The sequence below is a fragment of the Aphelocoma coerulescens genome, unplaced genomic scaffold, assembly GCF_041296385.1.
Source record: "Aphelocoma coerulescens isolate FSJ_1873_10779 unplaced genomic scaffold, UR_Acoe_1.0 HiC_scaffold_39, whole genome shotgun sequence".
Taxonomy (NCBI): Eukaryota; Metazoa; Chordata; class Aves; order Passeriformes; family Corvidae; genus Aphelocoma; species Aphelocoma coerulescens.
Window position 1 is genome coordinate 2,044,863 of NW_027183733.1, and position 15,675 is coordinate 2,060,537.

Sequence of the window (15,675 nt, forward strand, 5' to 3'; positions counted from 1 at the left end):
TTACACCTGCAATCCTTTAAACATAAACTATGGACAAAATCTGAGGCTACGACTGCATGCAGCTGCACCCTGTCTCCTCTCTGACAAGCCTAGGAAGTAAGGAGGTCCTTGTGACTCAACGAGAGCATCTCCTGCCTGCTCCCTGCACAGCTCTCCAGGGGTTCCTGCCGGTCTCGGGCCAGCTGTGACTGCAGCAAGGACACCTGAAAGAGGCAGAAAGCCCAGCTCAGACAAGCCCACGTGGGCAGGAGCATCCGCAGCCCCACGGTACCGGCTGTGGGGGCAGACACAGCCTCCAACTCCAGCCCTCACCAACACTCTGCCCTTGGGGAAGGGGAAAGGAACAGGCTCCCACACTGCCCCTGAACGGAGCTCAGATGATCAACAAGTCCAGTTCATGGCTGGCAAACCCTTCCCTCATACAACCCTCAGCCACCACAGGTCTGGGAGAGAGAGTTCCGACAGGATTTAGGAACCCAGCTCTGATTCCCAAAGCACGCATTCTGGCCACTGACCCCTTTCTCCACAGGCTGTGCCTCAGCACGGGGGCTGCAGCTCCCCTGAGCTACTGGAGGACTCTTGTCTTTCAGAGGTTGATGCATTTTTCTGGTCAGACTGGGAGACAGGCAATGTAAAGTAGTCTGGGGGGAACACTCTCCAAAAAGTTCTGATTCTCCTCCCTTCATGTTCATCCTGCAGGTTGGATGGGAGAAAGGGTCACAGAAACCTGTCAGCAAACATGGGGCAAAAGGACCTCTGGACATCAAGGCAAGGAGATCTCTGCTCACAGACCCTCAATTGCACCAGACAGCACTGGGGGCAAAGAGCTCTCGCTGGGGGCTGTGCAGGAGAGGCCAGTGTGTGTCCGGGGACACGGGGCCAGGGAGGGAGGCAGCGGAGTGAAGGTGCCTTTGTGAAAGCCATGGGCTGCCACAACAGAGAGAACAAACAAAGGGGTGTGCCCACAGCAGGGACAGGGAGAGGCAAGGAAACAAGCAGAGGACTCCAAAGCACTGCCTGGGCACACGAGTCATGATCCAGAGGAGCCTGAGGCTCTGCAGAGGCAGTGAAAGCCCACTTTACCTCAAAAGTTCTCCTGAGCTCACGCTTCTCTGGCTTGTCTGCTGCTGCTGCTGCAACCTGGTCCCGCACACATTCCACACCCCTCCTGGAGTGCTCAGACAGCCGCTTGCCTTCTGCTACAACAGCCTGCTGGGTGTTCAGAGAGGAGATGATTCCCTTATTTCAAACACCACAAGAGCTGTCCCTCAGAAATCTCCATCTCGGGAAGCATCCTCGAAGCTCCAGCAGTGCAGCTGCTCTTCAGCCCTCGCTACAGAACTCTGCTCACTTCAGTCCATCACTCTGCTCACCTGCTCCATTCCTTTCCACACCAAATCCAACCCACACGTGTTGCCTGCCCTTGCCTGGGCACAGGAGAAGCAATTCCCCATGCCCAGCTTTTGGCCTGGAGCTGATTTGAACAGCAGCTCCAGAGCTGCCTCAGTCGTTCCAGGCGTGCCAGCAAACAATCTGGCAGCCAATGGTCTCTGGCTGGAGCCAGGCAGACACACAAGGCTGCCTGCTGCAGCCCGGGCTGCTTTGCCCAAGCAGGCCTAGACTGACAGGGATTTAGAATCCCACCTCTTCATGGGAAACTTCATTGGAATCTTTGAGAGACGTTGCAGTGGACTGAAGATCAGTGCCAGTGCCTACCTGGGGATGACTCTTTCCCTGCAGAAAGGCTGAGTGTTTCTTCAGAGCCTCTTTGGCAATTTTACACTTGGCCAGTGGAGCACACAGGACTTGAGCATTTCCTCTGCCTTCCTTCAAAGCAGCAGCCCCATGCTCCAACTCCTCCTGTTTTCTTTCATTTTCAGCGTCCAATTGTTGCGTTGTTTCCTTTCTTGAAATTTCAAGTGTTTTCATTTCATTCTTCTTTTTCAGATCCCTCATCTGCTCCTCGTACAATTCCCGTTCACGCTGCCAAAACAGGGAGGTCACTCATTCCCTCTCTCGGTTTGCTTTTCATACCAGATCGGGACTCCTGCCACAGGCAGGCAAAGGCTGCCCCTCTCTCTCTGCCTCTCGGGATGCCTCAGACCTTTGCTGGGACCGCCCTTGACGCTGAGTCTTTCCCAGCTCACTCAGCCCATCCCAGCTCCCTTTCTGCCCTTCCCCGACCTCTTGCAGCTCCACTCGAGTGTTCCTTTGGGGAGCAGCTGCCAGAACTGCAGCCAGGATTCCAAGTCCATGCTAAGCAGGATTTAGGCAGTGCCATGAGGATGTGCTCTCCAGCAGGGAGAAAGGGAAGAGCAAACACCCCCAACATTTCATTCCCTGCAGCTGGGGTGACAGGAGTGGTTTTTGAGCTCTCCTGTGTAGAGTTTCCATGGCACCATCCCCGAGAGCCCCACTGCCCTCTCTTGGAGCAGCAATGGCCACATCAGTCTGTCATTCTCTGCTGCCACTCAGGACGAGTTCTCCCCTTGCAGGCACACGTCCTTATCTGCATCAGCACTTTGCTTTTCTCTCTTTTCTCCCCACTGGCTGCTCTCTGATGGCCAAGGCCAAACACCTTTCTATTAACAGCAAACTTGGCCTTCTCACCCCTCGTTCCAGGTCCAGGTATTTGAAATCTGGACGTGGGTTTGGACACGAGGAATTGCCCAGACCATGCAATGTCCATAGAGACAGTGTGGACATTGAGAACTAGAGGGCACAAAACTCCAGCATGGAGGAAAACCAGCAGCCTCAGCACTAACTGGCTTTGACATGACTACGACATCTTTTCCTCCTTATTCAGAAGAATGCAGTTTGAAAAGCTCAGCTGGAAAGAGGTGCTCCTTAGAACTATTAACACAAGGGCCAAACATAGCTAGGAAATGGCCCTTCATGGCATCTGCCGTTCTCACCAGCACATCCTTCCTTTCCTTCTCCAGGCTCTCCAGTTTCCTCTGCAGAGATGCCACCTCCTGACAAAGAGTCACACCCTCTTCCTTCAGGGCAATGGCCTCTTTCTCCAGGGCAGTTTCTCGAGAGGTCTTCTGGTGTTCTGCCCTCCACATCGCTGCGGCAGGAAGGAGAAGGAGAATGAGAACAGCAAAGCAAAGGCAAACTGATGTGCATCCTGCAGGGACAACAGCACTGTCTTCTTGGCCTGCCTGTGTTTGCCAGCCCCTAAGGCCACAAGGGCTTCCAAAGCTGACAGAAATGAAGGAAACTTCAAGGCAGAGAAAAAAGCAGGAATCCAAGGGGCAAGGTTCAGAGGAATAGGAAAGTGTCTTTACTCTTGGGCTTGTGCAGAGTGAGCAGTCCAAGAGAGACAAAGGAGCGGGGATGCCTGTGCAGCCCTGCTCCAGAGAGGCCAATAGCCTGGGGGCTCTGGCAGGGCCTGGAGTTGGGGGGAATCGAGCTGAGGCATCCAGCTACAGCTCCTCAGCACAGACACAGCACCTGAAAGGCACCACCTGTGCACGGGATCAGCCATAGCACAGCCAGATGGCACTGCCAGCCACAGCATCTTTCTCGAGAAAAAGCTTTCACTGGCACTGGATGGAGAAATCTCCTGCTGGTTGTTCTTCCCCTCTGCCATCTCTGGGCACTTTTCCTCTGCATGGGATCAGAGAGCCCTGCTGGCAAGACAGGATGGGGCAGTGGGTGCGAGAGGAGAAGCTCTACCTTGCTCACTTTCCTCCAACTCCTGCTGCAGCTCCTGGTTGCGAGCCTTCAGATGGTCTATCTGAGCCTGCACCTCCCTCAGCTCCAGCTCCAAAGTCTTACACTGCGTGGCCATGGCCTCTGCTCTTTCCTCAGAGCTCTGGAGCCTCACATGCAGCTCAGACCCCTCAGTTTCCAGCTCCTGCTTCTCCTGAGTAGGCTGGGGAGCCGCCTTCTCGATCACTGCTTCCAGCTCGGCCGGCATCTGGAAGATGGATGCACAGAGCCTCAGGGACAGGGCTGCTCCTGAGGCAGCAGAGCAGGCAGTAGAGCAAGCAACAAAGGAGAAATGATTTCAGGCAAAAAAACATGCCCAAAACAGAAGGCACAGAGCCAAGGATTCCAATGGAAACAAGTGTCCTGAAAATAGGGAAAGGGAGCCAATGGGCATCCTTGAGGCTGCAGCTCTGAACACCGGCTGAACTGGCTGCGCTGGAAGTGCCCTCCCCAGCCTGCCATAGCCACGTCTGTGTGCCCACATTGCTCGGTGCCCAGCACAGGCACCAACTCCATCTGGGACAACACTGCTAACAGAGGGATGGAGAAGCTCCAAAGGAGTCTGCTGCTGCTTCTCCTCCCACATTTCCTGCTGGGACCCGGGAGAGAACGGAGGAAAACATCGGCAGCAGACACCAGATCCAGCCTTGGCCTGTGGGTGCAGCAGCACCCCGGGGCAGAACACGGCAGCAGTGGATGCTGCTGGGAGGAGAAAGCAGTTGGGGCCTCCAAGCCAAAGGTGATGATGTGTGTCCCTGGAGAAGAGGACGCCAGGGCACAGATTACCTGGGTGTTGAGCTTCAGCACTTGTCCTGTGCGGTTTGCACAGAGCTGCTCGGCCTCGCGAAGAGCAGAACGAAATTGAGACACCTGATTGTTCAGTGCCTGGTTCTTTTCTTCCAGTGTTCTGAGGCACAGGTTCTTTTCCTCCAGAGACAGAAGCAGCCTAAAAGGGAAGCATGCAACTCATTACTACACGGTATCACATTTTAGGAACTCTTAGGACTCGCACCACCTCGGGGAAAACTGCTCTGTCTGATGAGGTTTGTCTAAACAACGTGGCTGTTTGTTTGTTCCCCCTGCAGTCACAGCCCAGCATGTGCCCACTCTGCTTTTATTCATGAAAGAATGGGGAGTTCCTGCCTACATGTCCTACCTTCTTCTTGAGATGGGAATGTGAATATAGACCTAACAAAGTCTTGCCATGAAGAGATTAGGGGAGAGGAAGAGTTTTCTTCTGACTACCCAGGCTCCAAGGGGGAAAGGTTTGGTCAACATGGAAGAGACATTTCCTTGCCCCATCTTGTATGTCCAGGTAGGAGGAGCAGCACCCTACAGCCAGAGGATCTCGGGGAAGTTCCCTAAGATTTACCAGCACCCATCCTACTTCCAGCTGGAGAAACAAAGGCCGATAGCAGAAGTGGCAACAGAGCCTTGGAGCACAACCTGATGGAAGATGCAGAAACCTGCAGGCAAGCAAGAGGGCCCTGCCCTTTCTTTGTCTTCTGTCATACATGAAATCCCTATTTGTGCTTGGTCTTTGCATATTAAGTGCCTTAATTAATTTGAGCTTAATATTTTTAAATTGAATGTTAAAATCAATCCATCAGTCCAGGTACAATAATCAAGCTTTTATGGTCTTCCTGTGTTTACTGTATACCTTTACAAGTGTTTTAAGATGTGTGGAATGTATTTTTTTGTTTTACTTGTATCTTGGTTTCAAGGCAGATTTTAAAAAAACCCCAGTTGCAACAAACAGCCCAGCCCCCCATAAGCACATGACCCTTATCTCAACTAATATCACCCCTCTGACCAGGAGGAGCCATTGGTGGACAGAGGTGGTCTGTCAAGGGGAAAACACCAACCGCCTTGAACCAGGGGGGTGGACTGTGGGTGGGCTGTGGGCGGACTGTGGGCGGAGCAAAAGCTATAAAAGGAATCCAAAAGACACGCCCACTCTCTTCTCCCTTCCTCTCCAGCTTGCTAAGGCAGTGCTGGAGAAGCCTACCCCTTTCTAGGGGCTTTTAGAAATAGATTTCTTTTTGACCAGCCTAAACTGCAAGTTTATTTTTTTTCTCTACCTGAGGTTCAGAGCTGTCTTAAGCCTAAAGTTCCTGAATCCCTGCGCTCCTGGGGCATATCTCTCGAGCCATCTGGATCCCAAATTTTTATATTTTGTTAGTTTTTTTTGCAATTTTTCATTTTTTTTTCTGTTTTAATAAATTGTTTTAATTTCTACAAAGAGTTGTCTCATTCCTCACAACTCTTTTGGGGGCTCGTCCGGGATCCTATTTTTGCCCTAAAATCCAGGTATTTTGGTTAATTTTACTATTTTTGAATTTTTGCGATTTTTTGGATTTTTCTCCTTGGATTTTCTGGGCTCCCACAAGGATTACTGCAGCAGAGAAAGGACACCTCCGGTGGAGAAAGACTTGTGGTAAGGCTTGAACCCTTCTTAAAGGGAACTTAGTTAGGGACTTACCCTTTTTAAGGGCTATTAGTTTTTGGGGAACCTCCGAGTGGAATTCCTTTTGTGAGAGAGTGTGTGGGGGGGTTGGCCGCCCCCAGTGTGTGTGTGAGTGTGCTTGAAAGGGTTCATTTTTAAGGGCACCACGAGGGATCACCCCTTTAGAGACACAGAGGGGAAGATCGAGTGTGGTGATCAGCCTTTCTGGGGGGAGGTTTCCACGTTTTAGGGGTGTGCGCAGCCCCAAATTCATTTTTATTAGTGTCTCAGTCTCCTCGGGTCTAGAACTGAGGAGAAACCTCATTTTAAACCCCTCTCTTTTTCTTTTCGCCGCGTGGTCGGCCGCCATTTTGAAATTTCGGGCTGCCGCGTGGTCGGCGGCCATTTTGAAATTTCGGGTTTCCACGTGGTCGGCCGCCATTTTGAAATTTCGGGCCGCCACGTGGTCGGCCGCCATTTTGTGTCCTTTTAATTTGAACTGCACCCCTTTTGCTGTTCTAAGTGCATGTGTGAACTTGTTTTAGCTGCACTCTTGTGGTCAGTGCTATCTAGCACCTTTATACTTCCTGTTAGTTTGGAGTGTTTGGGTTATTGGATTGTAGTTGTAATTTGCTTTATCTGCTTTAATCATAAGACACTACTTTGATATTTTGAATTACTGTTTGTGTTATTCATTATAATCTTTTTCCTTTAATTCGATTATAAATATTTTAAATTTATCTCTCCTTTGCTAATAAAGACAACTCTTGTTTCTTAAATTCTAAGTATATATGTATAAAACTATCTAAATTTCAGTTATACTTTAACCAATTTAAATATTCACTAATTATTCTTTTTATAATTAAAATTAATATTTTCTTGCAACATATTTGTTTCTCACCAGCCTACCATATTTAATTTTCCCACAGATTCGCCATCATTCATTCCCTTATATATCTACTAACCCTGCTTGCTTTTCTCTATATTAGTTGTATTGTATTTTATGCTTATAACTTTATTATCATTTTTTTAATTGTGATAGTGTATTGAATTTAGGTTATTTTGTAACATTATTTCCTTATGCAATATTTTAATTGTTTTATATAATACAATACTTTGGTTTATTTAATTAATTAAAAAAAAAAAAAAAAAAAAAAAAAAAAAAAGGAAATTTTTTTTTCTTCTGCACTAGCTACTTGTTTGCTTCCCAGTAACAAAATGGGACAAGCAAATAGCAAAAAGAAAGACCTAATGAAGAAATACAAAATTTTCCCAGAGAGCCCGTTAGGGCAAATGCTCCTAAAGTGGGAAGAAAATCTTTTAACTAAAGAAAAAGACCAGTGTCAAATGATTAGGTACTGTGTTTTTAAGTGGCCAAAACATAGAATTAACAAAGATGGACTCAGATGGCCCAAGTATGGGTCTTCTGAAAAATGGCTTTGTGAGGCTTTGCATTCTTATGTACATTACAAAGCTCCAAAACATTCTGATGAATTAGACTATGCTAAAATTTGGTTAAATTATTGGCAAAAACAAAATGAAGACCAAAGCAAAAAATTAGAATTGGAAGAGGAAACTAAATCTAATTCAATTGGACTTAATAAAAATTCAAACCAAATTTTTTCCATTGCAGAAGAACACAAACAGAAAGAAAAACAAAAACCTAAATTAAATAAACCAAAGTGGGACCCCCTAGACTACCTTCCTCCAGTAACTCCTCCAGAAAGGAGGGTCCAAATTGAACAAGAAAGGGTCCTTCCTTCATCAAGCCACCCAATCGAAAGGGACTCAGAAAATGAGAATGAAAGTGAAAAAGAAAATTCTGTTCCTTCCTGCTCTCACAAAAAGACAACCAAACAAAGGATTTCTTCTAGCCAGGATGGCCCAGCATCTTGCACTAGAAAGAAATCATTTAAAACACCTGACTGTCCCACCTGCCTTAGCACTCCCCATGAGTCTAAAATTTTACCTCTTAGGGAGGTACCCATGGGAAATGCTCAAGGAGGAATTGGTTATGTAGTTGTACCTCTAGCTTCATCTGAGGTACGGGAATTTAAAAAAGAAATGAAAAGTCTGATGGCTGACCCCATTGGTCTAGCTGACCAATTTGATCAATTCCTCGGCCCTAATATTTATAATTGGGGAGAGATACAATCCATCCTTCACTCCTTATTCACCATTGAGGAAAGAAAATTGATTAGAGCTGCAGGAGTGACAGTCTGGGACAGAGAAAATAATTCTAATCAAGGCCCAATTGGAGAACAAAAATTACCACTGACAGACCCTGAATGGAACCCAAATTCAGAAGAGGGCAGGAGGAACATGAAGGACTACAGAAATTTAATTATAAAAGGGATTAGAGAAGCTGTTCCTCGAGTTAATAATATGAAAAAAGCATTTTGTGGGGAACAGGAAAAGGATGAGTCCCCAACAGCTTGGATGGCTCGGTTAAGGAATAACATTCAACTTTATTCTGTCATTGACTTAGACAGTGAGGGAGGCAAAACTATGCTAAAGGTACATTTTGTGCTTCACTCCTGGCCTGACATCAGGAAAAAATTGGAAAAATTGGAAAAATGGCCAGAGAGGGAACTAGATGAATTACTAGAGGAAGCCCAAAAAGTCTTTGTTAGGAGGGATGAAGAGAGGATGAAGGCTAAAAGCCGAATAATGAATAACAGTACTAATGCTCCAAACCACAACCCTCCTACACAAAGAACTTCCCAAAGGGGCATCCCACAACAGCAAACCCAAATCTGCTCTCAGCAACAGCCACAGGTTTGTGTTTGCAATAAACAATCTACCCCAATTGTTCAAAGACCTGAGAGATTAATTTGCACATACTGTAATAAACCAGGCCACGGGCAGTGGTACTGTTTTAAAAAGCAGAGAGATCAAGGAGTCCTTCAAATGGAGGGACAAATTTTGAACAACTGAAGGGGTCAGGGGCTTTATTCTCTGGGGCAAAAACATCTTAAAGAGCCCTTGATAAAATTAGAAGCTGGACCCCAGAGACAACAAGTGGAGTTTTTAGTGGACACAGGTGCTGAAAGAACCTGTGTCACTGAAACACCTCCAGGATGTTTTATTTCTCAAGATACATTAGATATATATGGTGCTAATGGTGAAAGCTTTGCTGTTCCTGTAATTAAAAATGTAACCCTTTCCATACAAGGACGTATCCATACAGGGGATGTGCTATACCTACCTCAAGCTGGGATCAGTCTTTTAGGACGTGACTTCCAAATACCTCTGAGGGTTGGGGTGGTACCGCAGGGTGGAAAAATGACCATTAAATTGTTTGTGTTATCTTTAGTAGATGAGCAACACATTGACCCGGTGGTGTGGGCCAAACCTGGCAACAGGGGAAAAATGGACATCACACCTCTAACAATTGAGTTGCTCCCAAATAGCCAGCCAGTACGTGTACCACAATATCCCCTCTCCAAGGACAAAAGAAAGGGCCTGAAGCCTGTTATCATGGACTTATTACAAGATGGAATTCTTGAGACCTGCAAATCCAGTTACAACACTCCAATTTTGGCTGTCCAGAAACCAGATAAGTCATTCCGGCTTGTACAAGATCTGCGTGAGGTCAATAAGAGAGTCCAAACCAGGTACCCACTGGTGCAGGACCCCTATACACTCCTGAGTCGGGTACCCCCAGCACATGCCTGGTTCTCTGTTATTGACCTTAAAGATGCTTTCTGGTCATGTCCTCTAGATTCTCATTGCAGAGACATCTTTGCATTTACCTGGGAGGATCCAGACACTGGACGGAAGCAGCAGCTGCGCTGGACTCGCCTGCCTCAAGGTTACACCGAGTCACCCACACTCTTTGGCCAAGCGCTAGAAGATTTGCTAAGTTCCTTTTCTCCACCCGAAGGGATTCAGGTAACTCAGTACGTAGACGACCTGCTCCTCTCTGGGGAACAGGAGTCTACGGTAAGAACTGCTACAATTCAGTTACTGAATTTTCTAGGGAGGAACGGGCTGAGGGTGTCAAAACCTAAATTACAATTTGTGCTACAGGAGGTGAAGTATTTGGGACATCTAATTGGCCATGGCACAAAAAAACTCAGTGCTGAAAGAGTAGAAGGAATCCTAAATCTACCACCTCCAACTTCAAAACGAGAAATCCGGCAATTATTAGGCCTATTTGGATACTGCAGACTGTGGATTGATCAGTATTCACAATCTGCCAAATTTTTATATGAAAAACTAATAGAAGAAGAACCTTTTAATTGGACTAATTCAGACACACAAAAATTACAAAATCTGAAAGAGAAATTAACAAAAGCACCTGTTTTAAGCCTTCCTTCACTAGAAAAACCCTTCGATCTATTTGTTAATGTGGAGAAGGGAATTGCCTATGGCGTCTTGACCCAGGAGTGGGGAGGAGTCAGGAAGCCAGTGGCTTTTCTTTCCAAATTACTGGATCCAGTGTCCAGAGGATGGCCCGTCTGCATCCAGTCCATCGCCGCAGCAGCTGTTCTGGTCTCGGAGAGTCAAAAACTCATTTTTGGTGGAGACTTGACAGTGCATACACCACACTCAATCAAAACCATTTTAGCTCACAGGGCTGCAGAGTGGTTAACTGACCCAAGAATAGTCAAATATGAAGCCATTCTCATGCACTCAGACCACCTGAGGTTAGTTGTGTGTACACACCAAAATCCAGCTCAATTTCTTTATGGGACCCCATCAGAAAAAGAAATTGAACACAATTGCATTGAGATAATTGATATCCAAACAAAAGTCAGAGAGGACCTGGTGGACTGTCCCCTCAATGAAGGGGAAATCCTCTTCATTGACGGGTCATCTCGAGTGGTGGATGGAAAGCGATGCTCTGGCTATTCAGTGGTCGATGGACACCAAATGTGTGTGCTAGAAAAGGGCAGATTGCCACCAACCTGGTCAGCTCAGGTCTGTGAGCTCTATGCCCTAGAAAAAGCACTCCACCGACTAGCAGGAAGCATCGGGACCATTTACACTGACTCCAGATACGCTTATGGCGTAGTCCACACCTTTGGAAAAATCTGGTCCGAAAGGGGGTTCCTAAACACCAAAGGGAAAGATATCCTACATAAGGAATTGATCCTAAAAATTCTAAAAGCACTGCAACTGCCTCAGGTGATCTCAGTGGTGCATATTCCAGGTCATCAATCGGGAACCACAAAAGAAGCTCGGGGGAACAACCTAGCAGACTTGGCAGCAAAAGAAGCAGCAGTGGAAGAAGAGGTAAAAGTGATGGAAGTAAACCAACTTCCAACTAACACCACCACATCTGACACTATTCCACAAACTAACATTTTACCCACGCCCATTTTTACTGATCAGGAAAAACAGAAATTAGTTTTAATTGGTGCCAATGAGGATTCTCAAGGCCGCTGGTATTTACCAGATAAACGCCAAATTTTAAACAAAAATTTAACCCGAGAAATTCTACAAAATATCCACCAAAGCAATCATTGGGGTTCAAAGGCTCTGGCGGATCACTATCTCAGAACCTTTGGATGCACTGGTGTTTATGAAATAGCCAACCAAATAACCCGGGACTGTGTAATCTGTCAAAAGGTTAACAAAAAGGTAATGAAAAAGAACACTGGCGGAGGAATTGAATTAGCAATCAGGCCTTTCCAAAACATTCAAATTGACTTTACAGAAATGCCTCCTGTCCAGAGGTGGAAATACCTATTGGTAATCGTTGATCACCTTACCCACTGGGTGGAAGCTATTCCAACTGTCAATGCAACAGCCCAGACAGTGAGTAAGGTGATCCTCGAGCAAATTATCCCCCGTTATGGGATAGTCCACCGCATAGATTCAGATCGAGGTACTCATTTTACCTCCCAAATTGTACAACAATTGGCTCAGCAATTAGGAACAAATTGGAGATTACACACCCCGTGGCATCCACAGAGCTCTGGGAGAGTGGAACGGATGAACCAAACAATCAAGAACACCCTCACAAAATTAATGCTGGAAACAAAATGGACCTGGGTAAAATGCCTTCCACTTGCTCTTCTTAGAATTAGGACACAGCCAAGATCTGATTTGGGTTGTTCACCATATGAGATGTTGTATGGATTACCCTACCTTGCTACACCACAAGAGTTGAATGTGAAAGAGTGTGGAAACTCCAATGTACAACAATATGTACAGATAATTGCCAAAAATCTAGAGTTGCTAAGGGAAAGAGGTTTTCTACCACAAACTCCCCCACTTGATTTTAATTTACATCACATCAATCCAGGTGACTGGGTGTTAATAAAATCCTGGAAAGAAAAGTCATTAACCCCATCCTGGGAAGGTCCATTTCAGGTCCAGCTAACCACTGAAACAGCTGTCCGGACATTTGAAAAGGGCTGGACGCATGTCAAGAGGGTGAAGGGTCCAGTAACACCACCAATTGAAGAGAAGAAACCTCCAGACAAACCATCAAACTAAACACCCTGTTTGAAAGCTCCACTCAGCATCCCTCACTCCAAGTTAATAAAATCCTGTACTCCCAGTTCTTCCCCAGTTATACCTCAGTAATAAGTGCTAGCTACAAGTTGTTAAACTAAGTTGAAAATATTTTGCTGTTAATTCTGTTCTTTGTTATTCCCTTTTACAGATTCTGCCTTCACACAACCTTATTGTCACATCAACTGTATAGTAAAGCTCCATTTGAAGCCAGCATTCTCTTCCAATAACAGTCCAATCAGACTCCAAAATTACGGGCACGATAACTCTAATCTTTGACAAGGCCAACCCTAAAATAACCATGAGTTTCCAGAAGCCTGAGGTCACTGAAGAACCATCTGAAGGTGAGATGCCTAAAGAAAGGACGAAAGAAGCAAAGATGACAAGCCCCACCAGCAGAGGCAACCCAAATGCTGACAGCTCCTCTCGGGTATGCCTAAAGGGGAAAGTGAGCAACATCCTGCTACTGAGTGTCATCTGTCTCTGGGTCCTCTGGCCTCCCTTTACACAAGCAGCCGACAGCCGCTGTAACAGATGTTACAAGACTGTGTACCAGGCAGAAAGAGGCTCATTTCAAATTCGACACTTTTTCCGAGCACATACTTATGTTAATCCATCTTGTTACAACATAACAAGGTTGAGTATCTGCTCAGAAAAAGGTCACAAGTACTGGATTGGCAAAAACATTGGCACCCAAATACATAAGCAGAAGGGAGAGTGCCCCTCCCAAGACGATTGGCTCTGTTTCAATTTTAGATACATAACCAAGACAGAAGATTTGTTAAAAAGAAAGACCTATGACACTGACCTGATCCAAGAGGTGGTCATAGAAGAAAAGGAAAAACAAAAAGAAAACAATCCTTTGATGTCAAGGAAAAACTTGTTTATTGACCTGGCAGAAAGGATTGGACAACAGCTAAATTTAACAAATTGCTGGGTGTGCGGAGGAACTTTAGAATCGGAGAGTTGGCCTTGGCGGGGAGTCAGTCTTGGACCCCCCGATTTACTCCGACTGAGTAATCTCTCCCCCACAACCAGACATGACAATGAAACCTGGCTGCTAAGCAATACTGTTATTGGAGAAGAATGCATCTGGAGGAAAGGAAGAAAATTTTTAAAAGAAGTTGGTGAGACAATATGCAAAAGGTACCTGGTAACTGATGGGCAAAAACATTGGTGGATACCTCAAGAACCAGATGTATTCTGGTCTGCAGAAAAGGTTAAAAACAAAAATTGCATTTTGAATCCTGTTAAAAAACTCTGGCAGTGCTGGGATCAAGGAAATCCATATTCTGTCCTGCCACAAATTTCCAAGTACTAGATTACAGCAGCAAGTATACAACCCCACTTCTGGGAAGCACCACAAGACCTCTACTGGATCTGTGGTAACCGAGCTTATTCCAACTTACCACCTCGCTGGAAAGGGAGCTGCACTCTTGGAGCCATTCAACCAAACTTCTTCCTACTTGCTGAAAACGCTAGAGCCCACCTTGGAATCTCCCTTTATGATGAACTTTTCCGTACTAAGAGACATGTAATAGGAGGGACCCAGAGATGGGGAGAAGAAGAGTGGCCACCTGAGAGGATCCTAGAGACTTATGGACCTGCAACATGGGCACAGGATGGGAGCTGGGGGTACCGAACTCCCATCTACATGCTAAACCGGATCATCAGACTGCAAGCACTAATTGAGGTAATCACTAATGAGACCTCTCTTGCTCTTGAACTACTTAACACACAGCAAGGGCAAACTCGAGCAGCCGTGTACCAAAATAGGCTGGCATTGGACTATTTACTAGCTGAAGAAGGTGGAGTATGTGGCAAGTTTAACACCTCAGACTGCTGCATCCATATTGATGATCACGGCGAAGCCATCACCAAGATTACCCAAAACATCAGGAAACTAGCCCATGTTCCAGTGCAGAAATGGCAGCCCTTGATCACTTCTGAATGGTGGGAAAATATTTTCCAAGGACAATGGTGGAAGAAAGCTTTAATTATTGTTGGACTTTCCCTTACAGGACTTATTTTTCTCCCTTGTTTAATCCCTTGTTTCATCCGTCTAATCACCACTGTCGTCCAAAGCATGCCACTGATCCAGGATCTTCAAGGACAACAGCAGCGTCCACCATTCGCTCAAAAGATTATGCATATCAATAATAGTAACAATAAGAAAACTAGAAAGGAGAGAAAAATTGCCCAGCAAGTGTGGGACAGTTTTAAAGAGCTTGAATCTATCCCTGAAGAGTTATCCACCTCCACTTAAATGCAAAGACCAAAGATGTGAGCATAAGAGAAAAAGGGGGGACTTGTCATACATGAAATCCCTATTTGTGCTTGGTCTTTGCATATTAAGTGCCTTAATTAATTTGAGCTTAATATTTTTAAATTGAATGTTAAAATCAATCCATCAGTCCAGGTACAATAATCAAGCTTTTATGGTCTTCCTGTGTTTACTGTATACCTTTACAAGTGTTTTAAGATGTGTGGAATGTATTTTTTTGTTTTACTTGTATCTTGGTTTCAAGGCAGATTTTAAAAAAACCCCAGTTGCAACAAACAGCCCAGCCCCCCATAAGCACATGACCCTTATCTCAACTAATATCACCCCTCTGACCAGGAGGAGCCATTGGTGGACAGAGGTGGTCTGTCAAGGGGAAAACACCAACCGCCTTGAACCAGGGGGGTGGACTGTGGGTGGGCTGTGGGCGGACTGTGGGCGGAGCAAAAGCTATAAAAGGAATCCAAAAGACACGCCCACTCTCTTCTCCCTTCCTCTCCAGCTTGCTAAGGCAGTGCTGGAGAAGCCTACCCCTTTCTAGGGGCTTTTAGAAATAGATTTCTTTTTGACCAGCCTAAACTGCAAGTTTATTTTTTTTCTCTACCTGAGGTTCAGAGCTGTCTTAAGCCTAAAGTTCCTGAATCCCTGCGCTCCTGGGGCATATCTCTCGAGCCATCTGGATCCCAAATTTTTATATTTTGTTAGTTTTTTTTGCAATTTTTCATTTTTTTTTCTGTTTTAATAAATTGTTTTAATTTCTACA

At 45.8% G+C, this 15,675-nt stretch overlaps 1 protein-coding gene across 1 annotated transcript in view; it reads right to left on the bottom strand.

The window, feature by feature from the left end:
* Positions 1–537: 537 nt before the first annotated feature.
* Positions 538–15,675, bottom strand: part of LOC138101666 (centrosome-associated protein CEP250-like) — a 68,137-nt gene continuing 52,999 nt past the window's right edge. Inside the window, exons 31-34 of the mRNA XM_068999440.1 lie at positions 4,504–4,663; positions 3,682–3,925; positions 2,916–3,070; positions 538–693 (exon numbers count right to left, since the gene is read on the bottom strand). Coding sequence (XP_068855541.1) covers positions 538–693; positions 2,916–3,070; positions 3,682–3,925; positions 4,504–4,663 — 715 coding nt within the window. The remainder of the gene's footprint in view (positions 694–2,915; positions 3,071–3,681; positions 3,926–4,503; positions 4,664–15,675) is intronic.